Here is an 18,885-nt window from a genome sequence, read left to right as displayed (position 1 = left end):
CCCAGGTGCAGGACCTTGCACTTGGCCTTGTGAAACCTCATGAGATTCACACAGGCCCACTTCTTGAGCTTGTCCAGGTCCCTCTGGATGGCATCCCATCCCTCTGGCGTGTCGACCACACCACTCAGCTTGGTGTCGTCTGCAAACTTGCTGAGGGTGCACTCGATCCCACTGTCTACGCCATTGATGAAGATATTAAACAGTACCAGTCCCAACACGGACCCCTGCGGGACACCACCTGTCACCCGTCTCCATCTGGACGTTGAGCCGTTGACCACTACCCTCTGGATACTTCCATTTTTCTTTCCTGTGGAGAACATCTGCTCTCATTACCATCATAAAGTAGTTTAGGGATCTTACGTGGGAAATAAGCTGAATTTGGTGCATTGTTTTTATAAATTTTCTTTTTATATTATTATTTTTATTTATATTATTATTTATATTTAAATAGATAAACTAGTTATTTCACCAAACAGATTAACATGGAGTTGATAGGAAAAAATTCCTGTTACAACAAACAGGTACTATACTGTCCCACAAACCTCTCATCTACAACTGCTGACCTGCCTTGTAGAATCAAACACAGTCCGCTTGGGAAATTGTATGGCTGCAAGGCAGGAAATCCATGTCCCCATTTCCATGTGTTTTCCTAGCTGATCTTGGGCAAGAAACATGAAAGAGATCAATCCTTCTCCAACCTGTATTCTCTCCCACCTGCCCCTAGCCACAAGCATCTCATGCCATACTTGTGGCATCATGATCATTTCGACAGCAAGAAACTAAAATATGACGAGAATGGGATTATGAGATTGACTACAGGATAACGAGAAACTGGACTGGGAGGATATAAGCCTCTTATCCAAGCACAAATAGCTGCAATAATAGAAAAGGGAATATAGAAAATAACTGATCACGTAAATTGCTTTTTGCCGGAGTAGTCTCTCTTGGTAAACTTTGCCCTGGGATCAAAATGTACAAAGGACTGGAAAATACACTTCCAAGGAAACAAATAATCCTCCAGTAGTGGAGAGATGGACTAGATGACCTATTACTGCAGGTCTCTGGCTTAAACTTAGATCTCACACTTCCTTGATGCGGTGAAAGCCCCTTTATGAGCAGTTTTTCTTTGCCGCTTCATGGATTTTGCTACAGTAAACAAAATAAAATAATTGGTAAATATTGTATTAGGCTTGCTAGAAGTCATCAAGGTCTCCAAAGAGAAAACTGCATCTTTCCCACCTGTGGTAGCCAAAGAACAGTGCAGATGTCCACTGCCATCAGAAAACACACAGGAAGGAAGAAAATCAGTTTCCTCCACTGGTCAGCGAGTGCCTGAAGAGCTTCTTGCTGATCTGTGCCTAACAGGCACTGCCGGAGAAGTGAGTTTGAAGAGCTTGAGGTGTATGGGTCCTGTCTTATCCACAAAAAAAGTATTAGATGAGTAGTTGATGATCCTGGCAGGTACTTCACCGTGCTGCTCTGCCTGGGCTTTTCTATACAGCTGAGTGACAGCAGTGACAATGTGCTGCCACAGGGATACAATTTGTTTTAGTTGCTTTCTTTTTTGCATGACAAAATTCACTGATGGGGCATGTTTTCTGCTCTGGACCCCCTTGTTACAGAAAAACCTGCTTAGCTGGCTCCTAGGAGATTCCTTTTCCACAGGGAAGCACCCTCAGGTGACACAGGTCCCTCATAGGTGCCCTCAACTGTCCTCCCTATCCTTCATCTCCCACAGTGGAGATGACAGTACACATCTGCAGTCTGAATATCTTCAGTTGTTTGAAGGGTCCTGTGGGCTTACAAGCAAACAAGTGCTCATGAGAGCAGCTCCTGAACTTCTCTGCTTTATGAACCTCCTGCCTGAAAAAGTGATCCCATCTCTGACTCCAGCCTACTAGGATTTGTCCTGTGTGGTCTGGGCAGATGAGAACATCTGACCTTAGTTGCTGCTCAGCATGAAGTTCATTAAACCTCATGCACAGGAAAGGATCAGGGGTTTGAATCAAACTCACTTGTTTTGCTGGCAGTGTGCAGTCAAGACAGATCCCTCTACAGGAAAAGCCACATGGGTGAACTCATATTAGATCCTCTGCAATCAAACAAGACCAGTAGCTGAGGACCCCACTTTGGAGATGGCTTAACCCTGCCATTGAACTTGTGCAGGTGCAACATCATTCTCGCTCCTAGCTAAATGAAATACAGAATTATTTTCAGTCTGCTAAGAAATAGCCTTAGCCTTCCCAGTGGGTTTTCGGCCTATATTCAGGGCAGTGCGTGACCCCAGTGAGAGTGCAGGGCAGCGAACGCATTGCTGAATCGATTCACAGGAGTGCAGGAGGATTGCAGGGGCTGGCAGTATATGTGGCTCCCAGCCTCCACCAGCAGCCTTTGCCTAGGGCTCTTTGGGAAGGAGGGGTCCTTCCAGCAGCCTGCTTTCTCCCCATGGCTGGGGAGCTAGGAGTTAGCTTCATGGCTTCTTGCCTCTATGCTCTTCACTTGCTGTGACCGCAGAATTGGTGCAGCACTTTGTGCAATGCCAGGCTTGCTACCTGTGTGCTGCAGCTCTGCTCAGGATGGGGCTGAAGCATCCTGTGCTCTCCTCTCACCTGGTGAAGGTTGCCTGGTTATAAAGGTTGGCCACCACTGGCCTGGAGCATGGAGTACCAGGTTGACACCAAGAAGGACGTTCTGGACACCTGGCTGTGTTTGACAAGTCATGGATGACACTCTTAGTCATATGATTTAATTTTAGGTAGTCCTGCGAGGAGCAGGGAGTTGGACTTGATGATCCTTATGGGTCCCTTCCAACTTGAGATATTCTATGATGCTATGATTCTGTGCTAGTTATTTGGTCTGCATTGGTAAGTGCCCTAACTTTAATCTAGCTGTGAGATATTAAACCCAAGCTAGCCTAGGCTTCAATAGGCACCACCAGAGATGGTTCAGCTCTTCAGCATCTTCTGGGACGCCAGTCTGTCTCCATCATCTACAGACATTCTAAGAAAACTCCTCCAGCTTAAGCAACTCAGGGAGGCACCTGACATTAGGCTGGATGAATCTGATCCTTTGTGCCTTATAATGGCATAACCAGAGTCACTAGCTTTGGAAAGGCATTAAAAGTGAGAAGGCCTATGAAAGCACGATGTACTGTCATTAGGGTAAACGCTTAACATCATCATGCTAAAGGAGCTGGGGTTTCTTTGAGTGCATCTGTCATTTGATTCCTAACCTCAAAGACCAAAAAGGTGACCTGCTTTCAGAGACTGGCTGCTTGGTGTCACTGGAAAGCAGATTTCTTTTTAAGGGGTTCCATATGGACATGCAAATCTGCCATTCCTTTTGAAAACTGAATTAGTCTTTAGTTTACTTTTACTTAAACTGAAAGCATTGCGTTAGCAACCAGGAGGACTGGATATTATTAGTAACCTTTTACAGGAAATGTGGTGTGTCATGGGTTGAGCATATATTTTTCTGGAAAATGCAGTGTACAGTGAAATGGGGGGAATAAGTAAACATAAAGTGCTTATACAGCAGTTCACTCTATTTGAACACCCAGCAATACACCTCTGAGGTTACCTGCTCATAAAAGAAGGAGGGAATGATATTTGAGATTTATTTTTGGCTAAAAGCATGAAGTGCAAATAGCTCTTTGTGCAAAATGTCAGCTGCATTTCTGGGAAACAAACAACATTGCCTTAATAATCCATGGTAAATAACAACACTAAGAATGTTACCACCTATTATATACACCTGTAGGTGTATCTGGATAAACTTATGTAACTGTAGTTTGACGTACGAAATAAATACGGAAAAGTAAAACAAGGCATTTCAAAAAAGTTATTTTGTGAACAGCAGAATTAAGGAAGTATAGGATGAAATTCAGCTTCAGATAACAAAATTTGGGTGTCTACATGGAGGTATTCATGTATGGAGAAGACATCTGAGCTATCACTACAGTCTGCAGAGATCTAAGGCTTGACTCAGTTTTGTCTAATGCCACTGGGGATACTGTAAGGTATCCATCCTGGCCTCCAAGTAGACGCAGATCTCCCATAATAGTGTATCGTGTCAGCCAGTTGCCTCAGGATGACTTGGGCATGCTAGGGTCAGTTGGCACTAGACGACTACGTATTGGCAGCTGCATGCAGCCCTAACGTGGTCGCCTGTATTTGGTCAGGCTCCGTTGTCTTCATGATGAACCTCTTCTGATTGAAACGGGGCTTAGATGCCCCATTATACCCTCAAGCTTTGGTGTCTGAGTCTGGAGGCAGCTGCCATCCTTGAAGTGTGATTCAGTTCCCTAAACACTGCCGTCTGGTGCCTGCTGCGACACCCCATCATGTCCTGGTTAGATGAAGCCTGCAGCTTTAGGAGGACACAAATCTTCTGTAGGTCTGGTGCAGATGTCTCAGATAACCTCAAACAACAGTATGCACCTCTGTTAAGGTAACAGAATTGAACCTATAAAGCCCAGAAGATTTTTATTCTGGATTTCTTTATCCCCTCCCTTCCTCCAGCTCCTTCCTATGTCCCTAGGTTGCCACTGGGGAGGAGACACATGCTGTGCCTTGTTCCAAGCTTTGTCTGTGCTGGTGGCCTGGGTAGTGTCTCTTCTTTACCCACATGCTTATTTTCAGGATGCTTGTAGCAATGTGGTTATCTCTGAGACCTCATCCCTCTATCAAATTTGGTTGAAAATGGCTAACGTGATTCTGCCAGTGACTCCTCTGCTGATGGACTCCCACCGGCTTGACAGTATATCCAGTATTCTGGTTTTCAACTACCTATCAGACAACATCACTTGCAATACCTCCGAGTGGGCTATTTAATGAAAGATTGATTCATACCAGACTGCCACAGTGATTAAGAGGAGACCCACACAAGCTGTCAGTGACACTTCAGTATGACGGACCAGCTAAGAAACAATTAGCTTTAATCTCACTTTACTTTAGAGCAGGGTAGTGCTCAGTGCACCAATAGTTTATTCAGCAGTTCATAATGGACACGGGCACCTGCTGTGCTACCAACTGCTTTCATTTATAATCACGGTGATTGCAAAGAGTACTTTACAAAACAGTACTGACAGGACACTTCAAACGCAGTGTCACCAGAGTGATTAAGACCAGGCTAGTTTTCAAAATTCCAGCTCATATATTCTGAATATTTGAAATACGGGGGAACAGGGTGGGGGGATGATAGCAAAAGCTTGTGGTTCTTTGGTAAGGCCCAGTACTGTTTATTTTGGTCTAGCAGACTTTATCAATTTAAAATACTATCAGAAAGACAGAAGCCGGGAGACTTACAAGTATTTCTGGTGGCATTAAGAGATCACAGAGAAAATATCTTCACAAAGTCCATTTTATTGCTAAAATGGCAGAAGTGCTGCAGCACTGATCTCTCCTTTGCAGTGCCACAGAGCTTGGCACCCACCCACCTTGTACAGGCCACAGATGAGTTGATACGAGGCAATTTGGTCCTAGTTTATTTTGGGTAAATATATTTTAGCTGATACTGGTTTGAGTCACCTTCGCCCCATTCCCATCATCCCAGGCATCTACTTCCAGTGTGAGCTTCTTGCCCTTGTCAATCCAGCACAAAAGCTGTAATTCATTCCTTCTCGGACCACAAGCAGGTGTAATGTCCCATACAGAGCACCCGGTGATCAGCCTGCAAGATGTATTACTGGGAATACCCTTCTAGAAGAAACTGTTTTTATTTATTGGATATAATTGTATATATTGGGGGGGCAGGGGACAAAAACAAAACCCAAACAAACTAGTAGGTAAAAGGTGGTTTAAATCATCAAATATGTCACCCAAATGTGTAGTTGTGTCTAATCTTGCAGCACACTACCAGCAAAGGTAGACAGTTCTGAAGTTGCAGGAACAAGAGGAAGCCAATTTGCGGTCTCCAGTTCAGTTTGGATCTTCCCATACATCTGTGAAAATCTTCAAATAGTTTTTTCCTGACTAGTAGCAGCATTTCCAGGCCCAAGCCTGCTTTAGGGGTGAGCCCTGCTCAGATTTAGCCACATTAAGCCTGAGTGTGACAGCTTGTTTTTGCCTGGAGGGCAAAGGTTTTGAATCTATACAACCTCTGAGGTATTTATTTACAGTCACAATAGATTTTCTTCATGGCCCAGAGGATATTTAAATCAAGACTATCTGTGAAAATGCATACAAATGTTTAGAAATGTTTCCAAATATACTCTTTGGTTTAAGTGCCATGCGTATGCATATCATTATATACTATGAAATATAAATAACAATATTCACACTGAGTAAAACCCAAAAAGGTCCTGAAAATATTCTTATGATGGTCTTTTTCTACATGTAACAGTACCTTTCTGAATGTCAATAAGTGTTGCAAGTAGTGATTTCCCCCAAGATGGAATACTGGCAATTACAGGAAATTCATTATACCACCACTTATGAGAATATTTACACTATGTATCTTCCAATGAAAATTTTATCCCATATTCTGTTTCTGAGCTTTGCCTTTTCTTTCTTTTGTGTTTTGTGGTGTTGGAGGGGGAAAGGGAATGTCAGAGTGTGTTATCGTCCATGCTAAAATTCTGCACGTGAAATTAAAGTGGAAATGTCTGCACTCCTTCTTTTCCTACTGAAATCATCTATAATTAGAGGTAGTTCCGTGAACACTGGTGGTGTTACGATGACACAGATTAGATGAGACTCAGACCCTCCTGCTTCCAAGACCAAACATTTGTCCTCCACAATTAATCATTTATTTCCTTTTAACTTTATTGGTTTCAGGTGCTCAACCTGTTCCTTGCCTTGCTGCTAAGCTCTTTCAGTGCTGACAACCTCTCGGCACCAGACGAGGACGGGGAGATGAACAACTTGCAGCTTGCTTTTGCGCGGATCAACAGGGGTCTTCAGTACGTGAAACACACGACGTGGCATTTTTGCTGCAATGTCCTCCGGCACCCCAAGACAACAGCTGAAAAGAAGGCAATGATGAAGCTTGCTGCCCAGAATACAGGTGCCCTTAACAATTGTGTGAACAGCCATACAACCGCTGAGCTTGGCAAAGACATGGAGAATCACAGAGAGAACCACGCTGAGGATGGGATGAATAAAAATGGGGAGAAACACCTAGGAATTACAGACAATGATGATTTTATGACCAATCCTGACCTGTCCATTTGTGTTCCTATTGCTGTGGGAGAGTCAGATATCGAGGAAGAAGATGAGGAGCAGAGCACCTTTACCGAAATGGAGCAGGTAGGCAACTAAAATGTTTGCTTGTTGCAGCTCATTAAGAGGGCCTTCGTTCCCACCCTTGCTCTGGATCCATGGCTCGTGATGCAAATGTCCTATGGCCTAATCCTGCCTTTGATATGTTGTTAACTTCAGAAGAAGTTACAGGTGCATATCCAAGAGCAAAATTCAGTCTCCAACAAGAGGCATTCCCTTTCTTTGTATTCTTTGTGCTTGTCTAGATTAATTCTTCTAACCAGAGCAATTAAACCCTTTCTCACACAGGAGACTGCTTTTTTTTTCCTTTCAGCTGAATCATGGGAATGTTACAGAGCAAATCTTAGGTCCTCTGACTATGACAGGGGATTTCTCAGTGTGCAAAAATGGGCAATGGCTTAATTTGTGCAGGAAGAATTAAGGGCCAGGTAGTTCTCTTAAAAATATGACGAGGCAGAGGCTGATATGACAAGGCACCAGAGAAAGAGAGAAGATATGTAATCGTATGTATTCAGACAGAAAAAATAGTTATTTGCCTGTTCTTTGGTGTGACATGACAGATTTTCGTATTCCCCAGAGCACCCAGTAGTAAAGGCTGAAAAATTGTGTGGTTCGAAAAATTCTGTGGTTGGTGTAAAATGGAGAAGAAAAATCTTCATGGGAACACTTTTCTTTCTCTCCTTCTCCTCCTCTCCCCTTTCTAACAGCTTTATCTCTTGGCTCCACACATCATATCTAGTTAATGTTTTCCAGACCCTCCAGCCTTGATCCAGCATCCTCTGACGCCGGCTTTTTTTTTTTTCAGCAGGCACTGGATCAAAGCTCCTGTTTCAGATCAGGCTGTCAGGAGTGATCCCCGATCTCTCAGTTGAGGGGAAGAAAGTTTTGAAGCAAAACTGTCCTTAGAGAAGGCCTGTCCTAAAAAAGCCCAAGGAAGGACTCTGTCAGGAGGTGGGCACAAATTGGCTGCTAAACATTAATTTCTCCTGCTTCATTGAGGAAATCTTTACAATGTTAGCGCATCCACTTACCAAGCAAGTCTTAGACATTGACCATCCCCTTGGGGAGCTGAAGGGCAAGGAGTCAGAAAACTTTATCATCAAGCCCCACTGTCCAAATAGACACCTAGGTAACAAAAAAAGAAGTCTGAAATGTTTGGTAAACACTTTTAGGGACTTTTTTGTACCTTTTTTAAATCAGTGTGGGCAGCATGGATAATATCTATTTTTTTCTTTGAAGTCCTTTTCTATTCCCAGCATTGTATTAGTTAAAACTACAACCAGAGTACACCTGAAAAGTGAAGTATGAACATAGTAGATGGGTTTCTTTGTATTAGCCGATCTGCAATTACTGACTAGTATAAATGCATTTGGTAGCGTATAAATGTGTTTAATTCTGGAGTTTTGGTTTGGTGGGGTTTTTTGGCCTTTAAAGATATTCACCCCTTTCTGCTACATCTGACAGAGGGTCACAATCTTAAGAACTCTCAGATTTTTCCTTCACAGTGCAAAGCAAAAGTTTGTTGAAACTTTGCACGTAAAGTGTCCATAAGGTCTGGAAGCGTGTGTGTGTGTGTGCGCACGTGTGTATCTCATACATCACTGTATTCCACCTTCCTCACGACAAATAGCAACGTTCACAATTGCAAGCTAAACTGCAGCATTGAGCATGGAGGGTTTGGGATTTTTACATCTTACTGTACCTTAAAAGTATAGAAATGTGGATTTCTATTTAGCTGCACAATGTGTCTATGTAGGTGCTGGTGTGTATATTAGCAGACAGAACAGGTAGCCGTCCATTTGATGTTGTACAGCAAGTAAATGTGGAATTAGACCTTTAGTGAGATCTATTAGAGTCTGGAGGGAGAGAACTGATGTAGAAAAATAGGGTTTTTAGTGAAACAGAACATTATGAATAAAAGTTGGCCTGAAAATATTAAGAAAACTTCTTCAAATTGTTTCAATAATATTGAAACATTATCATATGTAATATAAACATTGAGGATTCAGAGTGAAACAAAATAGGAGGAAACACTCTATCTTTTAATGAAATTTCCAATAAACATTAGAGTAACATTGTCACATTACCACAACATATTTAGACTGCAGTGAAATAATATAGTTCACTGATAGCGTGTGTGTTAAACAGAAGGCATGGAGTGGAGAAATGTATTAATTAGCTGTGTCACTAGTGTTTTCCAGGCTTTGACAAACAGCTGCTGCAGGTCACTGCCGTTCCCCTGTGCATAGCCCTGATCAATGGTTTTCAACCTTTGTCCACAGGCCTGAGAGGTCTGCTGCTGAAAAGGTCCAAACGCGAAACAAATTCCTATATCCAGCAAACAATTCTATCAAGTTCCTAGAGGAAAATGTATGCATGTGAGGGGGTTCCAACTCAAAGACTCAAAATACATTGGCATAATAAATAAACAAAAATAGGAAGAAGCTCAACAGAATAAATTATAATTGCATAATGAGCTTTGCATTTGCTTTCCTGCAAAACCCTAATAAATTTGTGCAGCTGTAAATGTCTCCATAAGGAGCAGAGCCATGAGAAAGCAGATCCCAAACGATTCAAAGATCTGCCATTTTTAATGGTGCCCATTCCAAAGAAGTATGATCTCTGGACTCACAAAAAACTCTCTTGATCAACACATAGGTTCCTGCAGTATCCCTATTATCACACCTGGAGGTCAGTATGAAATCCCAGGTCCCTGGATATAGAGTTGTGAGCATTACAGATTGCTAACCTTTGTATCAAGGGCAGCCCTGTGGGACTCTGGGGAATAAACTTCCCCAGTCACTCCCAGAAGCTTTAATCCTGAGAGCCCAAACTCCATGGGCGTCCTTACCTCCTTCCCTCCAGGATGGCCACAATAACCACAGCAGAGCTCGCAAAGGAAAAACAACGTGAACAAGAGCAAAATTTACATGATTGCGCTGAAAGGGCACAATTACGGTGAAGTGTCTTTTTGTGTGGAGGGCATCATAGAGAAATGAAACAAGAACTACCAAGGATATGCTAAACATTCAAATCTATTCTAACTTTCCCCTAATTATAATCCATATTTTTACATATTTAAATATTTTAGCATGTACAAAGAGAATGTGTATGTATATTTCCTTCTCAGGAGAAGACAATGTACCCTGCTTCACTTTAAAGTTGTTGGCTGACCTGGAATTTAGCAGCCCCTTGGCAACATTGCCAGAACCTGCCTTCCTCCTCATACATGTAGATTTTGGTGCAATAGCGTGAGAGAAGAGGCAAAAGGAGATGCATAAACAGGGAATATATGTATGCATGCCTCTCAAACGCATGGCTAGGTAAATCTGCACAATCCTTACACATCCTTTACACTTCCTCTGTCAGTTGAAGATCCTGGACCATATTCTGTTTATCGTGTGCTCACATCAGTCCAGACCCATCCGTCATGACAGAGAGGCTAAAGGGAGGCTGGTCTCAAGCAGAATCACAAAGTTGTTGATCCCGATGGGGTATTTTAGCGTGATGACCAGCTCAGCTTACAGATCCTGTACCAATGCTGGGCTCTTTGCAGAAAGTCACAAAACTACTCTAAAGTAAGCCGCCGAGAAATGGGCCCCACAGTGTTACACACAGCAGTTTGAAATTTCAGATGATGAGAAACCCTTCTGTGACTGCACATTTTTCCTCTGAGTAATAGAAATGTCTAAGTTTAAATTTCAGCTGCCATTTCTATTATCAAAGCTTAGACTGGCAGCAGCCGTCTTCCTGAAAGCTACCAATTTGTGGCACTGTCATGGAGAGGGTTTTGAAGGAGCGAGACCACCTGATAGCTTCTAAATCTCCTTTGATTACTGAGATGCAAGTGAGATACTCTGCCAGCTCGGGGAGCCAGGAGACACATGCCTGTAGCCCACACATATGATGAAAGGATCAGAAAGAAAAGCTGAACAATAAAAGTCAGCACAGGTGCAAAAAGCTGGCAGAAGAGGAGTGAGGCTGAGAAAGGTCCACCTTGAACTTAATTAATTCATCTTTATTGTGTGATATGTGTGTTGATGCCAGTCACTGCAACATTTTCGCTAAGGGCTTTACCTAACCCCCTTCCTTGCTCTGCTCCTAGTGCTGGGCAAGTCCTTGTCAGTCCACAAGATTTCTTCAGGATTTGATGAGAAGTTTAAACTTATAATGAGAACAAGAATAATCACAACAAAAATATCATCCATCTGGTCGTACTTCGAACATAGTGTCCAAATAACCTTCTATTACATTAAAACTCTTTTCCATTTTTCCTCTGTCTTTGAGATGTATAATTTAAATATGGGTTGTCCTAGCAGGAAAACAGCTCCCAAAAGCTCAGCAGCAACCACAGCAACATGCTGGTTGCATCTTCTCAAGGTTCTTTTGGGTTCCCATTTTGGCTTCCTAAATGATTAAAATGTGGAAATTATTTTCTTGAACCTCCATAGAATGTCTTGTAATTGCTTATAAGGGCCATCTTTTCATATGTGACATCAACTTTCAGTCTCCTGAAGGAGCAAGAACCAGATTATGGGGACAGTAAAGTGATGGGACGATTCAGTGTGCACAGTCCACTCCACCTGACACAGAAGATCCTACCAGAACTTACCTGTAATTTAACTACACTGAAAGTTTCACACATGAGAGGGGTTCGTACCACTTGCACTAGACATATAAGTCCAAAGCTTAGATCTTCAAAATTCCTACTTTAGTATTTCTCAACCTTCAAGGTGCCCACAGTTGTAGCCCAGAAAGGTGTGTGCCTTTCTCAGTGACATCGCTTTGTGGTTCAGCGGAATCCTGCAATAGACTTTTTAGTCTATTCAACCTATTAGGAGGTTCCAGATGAGTAACGCTGCGTGTCCTGAATCAGTCCCCAAAGTTCGGTGTCCTGCACTTATACCATTGAACTCTGTCTTGTTTCTATTACCCCAGGCCTCAGGAAAGTCCAGGTCTTTCTGCATGGTATCTGGATCCTTTTCTGCATTGATGAGTTCCCACAGTCAGCAAAATTCATTAGTACAACCTCAGAAAATGGCTTTACCCTTTCCTTGTTTTTTGAGTCAGCCCAACAAGGCTGTTACCGCTTTCCTCCCTTTCTTAAATTTAATTACTTCATGTCCTGCTTTACTCAAACTACTGCCCTCGACTTGATCTGTCTATAACATGCCACTGAGAAGAAAATCCATGCTGCGGTGGCTAGTGGCTCGTGGCCACATCTCACATTCGCCCCCTCTGCAGTGACAGAGCCAGGCACGGATGCTGTTTTCCGCAAAGATAACACCTTTGTATTTTCACATGCAGCACAGTGCCGAGCCAGCAGCACTTGCCTGCTTGTCTTCAGAAAATGCCATTATTGATTTGTTCCAACGGAGTGGCTAATTGGGTCATATGGAAAATGCTGGCTGCCTGCTGCCGGGACGGAGTGCTTTGCAGCTTCTTACCCCTTCCTCGACACCAGGCATGCACGCCACGGGAGTGCTGCCTTTCCGTGCACAGCGGCCAGGTCCCACCATGGCTGATTTGTGCCACCCTGAGACTGCAAAGCCGGTGGAGGCCTGGCCCATCCCCTTTGCCGAGGCTTACCCCTGGCTGTGGAAATCCTTAAATAGCAGAAAGTCGTTGCTGTGCCTGCTAGGGCTCACCTTCCTGCGACCTGGCAGGGAACACTGCCTGCAGGAAGGGAACAGTGTCTTTCATTACCTCTCAGGGTTTCCCAGTTTTCCACCTGCGCAGCTGCACTTCTCTGTACTCTTCCTAGACCCCTCCAAGGCAGAACAGCACCTCTGCTGTGATTTTTCAAGAGGTTTGGGTCTGGGTCTGCACAGAGGACCCGAGGGGAGTACGTTGCCTGGATTTTGCACACAGGGCGAGTATTCATTACTCCAGAGCACGCCTTGCTTTTTTAGTCATATTCACATTTTTTTTCTCCATTGACAGTTCTCCCCTCGTGTATATCCTTGCCTGGGCTCCAGCAAACACATCTGCCAGGAAAGCCAGTTTTCCAGACTTTAGATGAGTAACTGCCTCTGTATACGTCAATAACAGAACTGGCTGCCACCACAGTGTCTATTCAACAGTATAGTTTCTATATTGCCCTGAACTGGATCAAACTCCCAGGCTTTTATTCTCTACTTCCTCATATTTATTTCAGAATTACTGACTCATTTTATTTCATTTGACAAGGTGAAACTATTTCTGATAACATTTTTTTGCATGTTTCTACCAGTAAGAGATTCATAATTTTGAGATCACGGAGGACCATTAGGATCATCATGGTTTAGCTTTCTCATAACACTGAGTCAAAGCTTTCAACCAATAATTTCTGCACAGAGCCTGTAAGTTTACTTTAGCTATGATACATCATTTGTAAGACAGAGAAAAGAATGAAATGTCTCAGGTAACACAGTTCACCATCTGCATCTGGACCCACATCTGTTTCCTTTGTATACAGTGGAAATTTTACTGTATGGTTTCTGTGCATTACAGACCTGCTCCTAAACCTGAAGTGATTCTGTAAAAGTCAATAGAATTATTCCAGGTTGACATAAGTGTAGCTGAAATTATTGAAAATTGCCATAAAAATGCCAGTGCATAAAGATTTTGATATAAAATTGTTTGTGAAAATGTCTTATGCTCCTAATAGTTCTAACGTCTACAAATAAGAGATACCATGAAGTCATGTGTTTATTTGACAGGGTACATTAATTTCAGCCTTTTACTGCAGGAAATATACTTTACTGTCAGGAACCGTAATGCCCTTTCAAACAGTATTTATATTCCATCTGTTTTCAGTTCCAGTCTGTGGGACACGTTCTCTTTTAGTGCAACTGGATAAAATACCTTTGAAGTCGGTTGATGACTCCCCAGTTCTTACTGGCAGGAGAGTGAGCCCACGTGTATACATGCGTGCAACATGCAATAAATCTTACAGCGTTCTTCTTGTCGGCTTTATTTGGGCACATATTTTTCTGATCATTAAGTAAGATAGCAGGGCTTTTTCATTATTATTACATACATAGTTTGCCTGGGTTTCTCCCTTTTGTATATTTTGCTTTGCATTACTTGAAAACTGTGTAGATTTGCTAATTATTTTTAGCAATACAATAGAATATTTCTGTATTTATTGTCTTTGGAAGAATAGCAGCAAAGCCATTAGAAAAAGAAAAAGGACTGTAAATCACAGCAGCAGGTTTAAAGCACCTATGTCTGCATCTTTGCTTTTACATATAGAAAGACATTTGTGTTTATTTTGTTCCAGTACGATGGGGCAGAAGGAGAAGACTCCGAGTCAGATCTCTGATGACATGATTAGAGCAGTCACACTGCGAACAAAGGTTTTAGGGTGCTTATTCAGTGCACGGTGGCAAGGAAATATATTTGTCCACAGCATAATGCCTAAGGTGCAGGAAACACAGGGAGCTGACGGAGGAGAGAAAGCGGGGGGAGAAAAAAAAAAAAAGCCTGGCATTGAAAGAACCGATATCAGGCGTAGCGGACTTGACAACATGCATTTGGACAAGTGCCCAGACTGTGGACTACGCGTCAGTCACAGCCTACTGGGTGCCATTTCCCAGTATCCATGTCCCTCCCTGGAGCAGAATGCTGCCCAGAAATGAGCATTTCTCACTGTTTCTTCTTTTGGTAAAGAAAATGCCGACATTTAACACTTTGGACAAAATGAGCAGCAGCCAGTTCCCCAACAGCTCCTGTGCCAAGTGAGACAGTGCATGCGTGCATGTGTCAGGGGGTTGAAATTACTGCCATTAATTGCGATCCAAAATAACAAAATTTAAAATAATGGTTATTTTGTTGCTATTGCCTGTAATAATATGAGACTTCCTTAATGATCAAAATATTAACGCCTTATTTGGGTGAAAGGTTCTGGGTTATTTCAGGCACTCTCACTCACTGCACTTTGAGGCAAACTTCCAAAATTTAAACTTCCATCAGAGGAGCCCATTAGTTTGAGTTCTTCATATTATACTGTGGAGACATCCCAATTACCAAAAGAAACGTAAAGTAGATTGTGATTAAACTTCAAAATGCAATTTAGCAAAAGGTATTCGCTTCAACTCTGAACAATGAACACTTCTGAAACACTTTCACTGCCTATTTAAGCCTATTGAATTGATAACAGGCTAAATTAACTTTGTCACTCCATCTTTTTGCCAAGTTCTCCCACTTAGACTAATTTTAAGAGTCAGCCCTTGGAATAATGAATCTATGTTTTATTATGGGCAGTGTGTTGCCCAGTGTGGGAAAAGACCTTAGGCCAGCAAGGCAGAAGCCATTAGAAATAACGTGCCTTGGCCCTCTGCGGACAGAGTTCAAACACTTAAAATGTTCTGGATTAATCTGAGAAGGAGCACTGCTAAACTGTTGTTTCCCTCCTTGAGGGACACCGTTTGGCAAAGCATCCAGCAGCACTTGTGCAGAGACCAGCAGTTAGTGGCTGTGATGATGTTTGTCTGGTGAAGTCTAAGTTCACCTTTATTCAAAATGAAAGAAAATACTGGGGCAGGCTGGTTCCAGGGGAGTTTTTGCTGTTAACAGCCTCTGCTGAGCAGCTGTGGTTTCTGGCCAGCCTTAGCCTTAGCCATTCTGAATTTTAAAGGCCAGATTCTGGTACTTTTATCCAGCTAAGTACTCACAGGTGCACTATTTTTTTAGAACAAATACTGCAGTTTTCTTCCAAATAGCCTGTGACTTTCAGGGGGAAAAAATGTGTTTCTTAGGTCCACCAGGAGGACAAGTTCTGTGTTTAGTTACGTACGTGTAACTTCAGACTACTCTGACAGATGACAGCTCACTTGGAAGCTCCATTGGGATCTGTGGACATCCAAGTTGGGGGCATAATTTCATCTACCCAGGAGCTGGGCAACAGGCCTATGTTGTTTCTGAACTCGGAGACTATTGTGTTTAACCTGTTTTGTCAATGTTGCTCTTCTGCATGCATGTGTTAGTGATTTGGGTTTTAATAAATGGGGTCCCTATAAAGGCTGGGTCATCAAGAAAAAGAAAAAAAGTCCAGATGGATTCACATGGCAAATACAAGCAGCACCTTCTAACGCTGACGTTTTACTGCTCCCTTTGCACCAGATTGTTTCTGGCTTTTGCATAGATGAATGGCAAGAGAAAAGACTGGGAGGGGTAGATAAGGGCTGAAAAACTGAACAAAAATCAGTCTACTAAGCTAGCGTGATGTCTGGTTGTTTCTGCTGGAGTGGAAGGATGGACCAGGTGGCGTAGGATGAAGAGTGGGGATGATTAGTCTCAAATAATCAAGTTTAGACTTTCCCTTTCCTGTTTTCATACCCTCTCTGAGGAATCTGCAGCTCTTGAATTATGTACATGTGTTGCAAACTTAAAGTAGGACTTCACACTCTGTAGTCTGCTAATAAACTGCACTTGTAAATGAACGTAGAGTAGCATGAGTCCTCTCTGTGTCTCAGCTACAGTCCTAGTGCTGTGGTGTGGTATCACTCCAGGTTTTCCTCTGATTTCTCATTAAACTGAGTAGTAGCAACTCTGCTTTACAGAAGCAATTCTTCAAACTGGGGTAGAGAGATTCTCAAATGTGCACACTTAAAATTGGCAGCTGCACACCAGCCCTCTTTTAGTCCTAGCAGAATAAGTGATATTAATCTTCCCCTTCTCGTATTAAGGAAGCAAGGGGATTTTCCCGAGGTATTTGGTGATTTTTCTTCTCATGCTAAATGTGCAGAAAGATAAACCCACTGATTTTATTGGTGCTACAAGGATGTACGTTTATTTGTGAAAGAGGAGAACCAAGGTCATAAACGATCTGTTCTGGTAATAAGAACCCACGATTTGTTTCTCCAGTTCGTGGTTATTTATTTCTTTCCTATTTTAGCTCAGATTTTTCAAGGCTTTTCAGAACGACTGAATTCAGCATATCTGAGAGTTGTCAGCCCGACAGCTCTGCAGACTGTCGTCTCCTGTTTGCTTTACACACGAAACAGGTGCCACTCAGGCAGCAATGCAAGCTCGCCGTATTTCAGCAGCATTGCAATCTGCTTGCTTCTCCACTTATGTAGAGGTAGGATATAAACAGTTCGGGTTTTGCGATCATTTACTTCTTGGCTTCTTTGCAGAGGAAGGGTGCCAGTTACTAGATGCAAACTGTTGCTGAGAAAGGATGCCAATTGCTACCAGGCACGGTAATTTTATGAAATCCATAGCTGTCTGCAAGGAGGAACACAAACATCAACAATTACTTTACAGAGTAAACAGTCCTCTCGTAACTATGTGTGTCACACTGCCGAACTGGGTTTACTATGCATGAAAAGTTCCTCCGACTCCTATTACGGTATCTGAAAACTGGCTATAGGAAGCTTTGCAGGTTAAAATACATTGTCATCCATTAAATTGCTAATTGCTGCTCTCTTGAGCTGCATTTCTCAAGGAGGCTCAATTTCATAGTGTCAGTCCTCTATGAATGCCTAAAGCAGCAATACTTCTGTTGCCAGCATCCTTGTCTGCTGATGATGCTTCCTCTGACGGGCAGTGTCCTGTGGTAAAGTAGGGTCCCACCTGTATGGCCAAGTGTGTGCAGACTTGTATGTGGAGGGACCAGGACAAGCCTCCACCATTCTAAGTCTGCACTTGGAAATGTCCTGACCATCTAATTCCTGGAAAGTGATGGCAGAACCTGGACACCCATGAAATCCCATTAGTGTCTCAAAATTGGTCTTCAAAGAGACAGAGGGACACATGAGCCTGGTGGGGAGCAGAGAAGATACATAGGGTTGAAGCTTCCCATTGCACCATGGACTGAGCAAAGGGCGGTTTGCATTTGCACTGTCCCACCAGAGACAGGGGATACCCTGTACACCTCATAAAATAACTTAAATCAACTTTATCCTGCCACATCCTTCATCCTTGCTTGCTGGCTCTGCAGTGACAGTTGCAAGGGGGGAGGGCTCCAGAGCCAATTCCCTTTTCTTGCCTCCCCACCTGCTTGGGAGAGGAAGCTTCCTGCTATCAAAGGCTTTGCACATCTTCTTTCCCACAACAGCCGTGGCCAGGGAATCAGGGAACAAATGTTACAAGCCAGGGTCTTGATCTAGGGAGCGAGCGAAGCATCAGGAGAACCCTTTTGAGCTGCTCACCATCTGAAAGGCAGGTCCTGGGATCCTCTTTCTAAATTTGTTTGCACAGGATGGAAAAAATGATATTTCCGTGGGGAAGGAATAAAGTGAATCCGTGCTGATGACAGGTATTTGTCTTGTTTTGCCAACAGCAAGTCCTCTTTCCAAAGGAGCGGCATTTGCACTAATCCCCATTTGAGCCTGAAACAATTAGCCGATCTGTGCTTTTCAGAGGCATAACGCGGTGTGGAGCCTTTGTATTTATTTGTGTCAGCAAACAAGTATGTGGATCCGTGCACAAACACACTTGAGATGTCACCCAGATTATGCTCTATTTTCAATCTGGTTGCTGTTTTTCTGGCGCTACAACTGACCTGCAGCATGCAAGGGGACAACACTGGGTCCATCCTCCTCCATGTGCTAATTACTGGTACGGTGTTGGCAGATCACCTCTTTTTAGGGCCCAGAGCAGAGCAGAGGTGAGCAAACTTTTGGTTTATGCCCTAAAGGAGCTGAGGTCTGTCCTGGGCTCCCAACCCTCCGTTTGC

At 43.0% G+C, this 18,885-nt stretch overlaps 1 protein-coding gene across 1 annotated transcript in view; it reads left to right on the top strand.

The window, feature by feature from the left end:
* Positions 1-18,885, top strand: part of SCN5A (sodium channel, voltage-gated, type V, alpha subunit) — a 180,075-nt gene that overhangs the window by 101,015 nt on the left and 60,175 nt on the right. Inside the window, exon 16 of the mRNA XM_009322497.1 lies at positions 6,777-7,247. Coding sequence (XP_009320772.1) covers positions 6,777-7,247 — 471 coding nt within the window. The remainder of the gene's footprint in view (positions 1-6,776; positions 7,248-18,885) is intronic.

Source organism: Pygoscelis adeliae, unplaced genomic scaffold, assembly GCF_000699105.1.
Source record: "Pygoscelis adeliae isolate BGI_AS28 unplaced genomic scaffold, ASM69910v1 Scaffold123, whole genome shotgun sequence".
In the NCBI taxonomy this organism is placed as follows: domain Eukaryota; kingdom Metazoa; phylum Chordata; class Aves; order Sphenisciformes; family Spheniscidae; genus Pygoscelis; species Pygoscelis adeliae.
The sequence above is the reverse complement of the archived record's forward strand: the minus strand, read 5'-3'. Positions and strand labels throughout refer to the sequence as shown.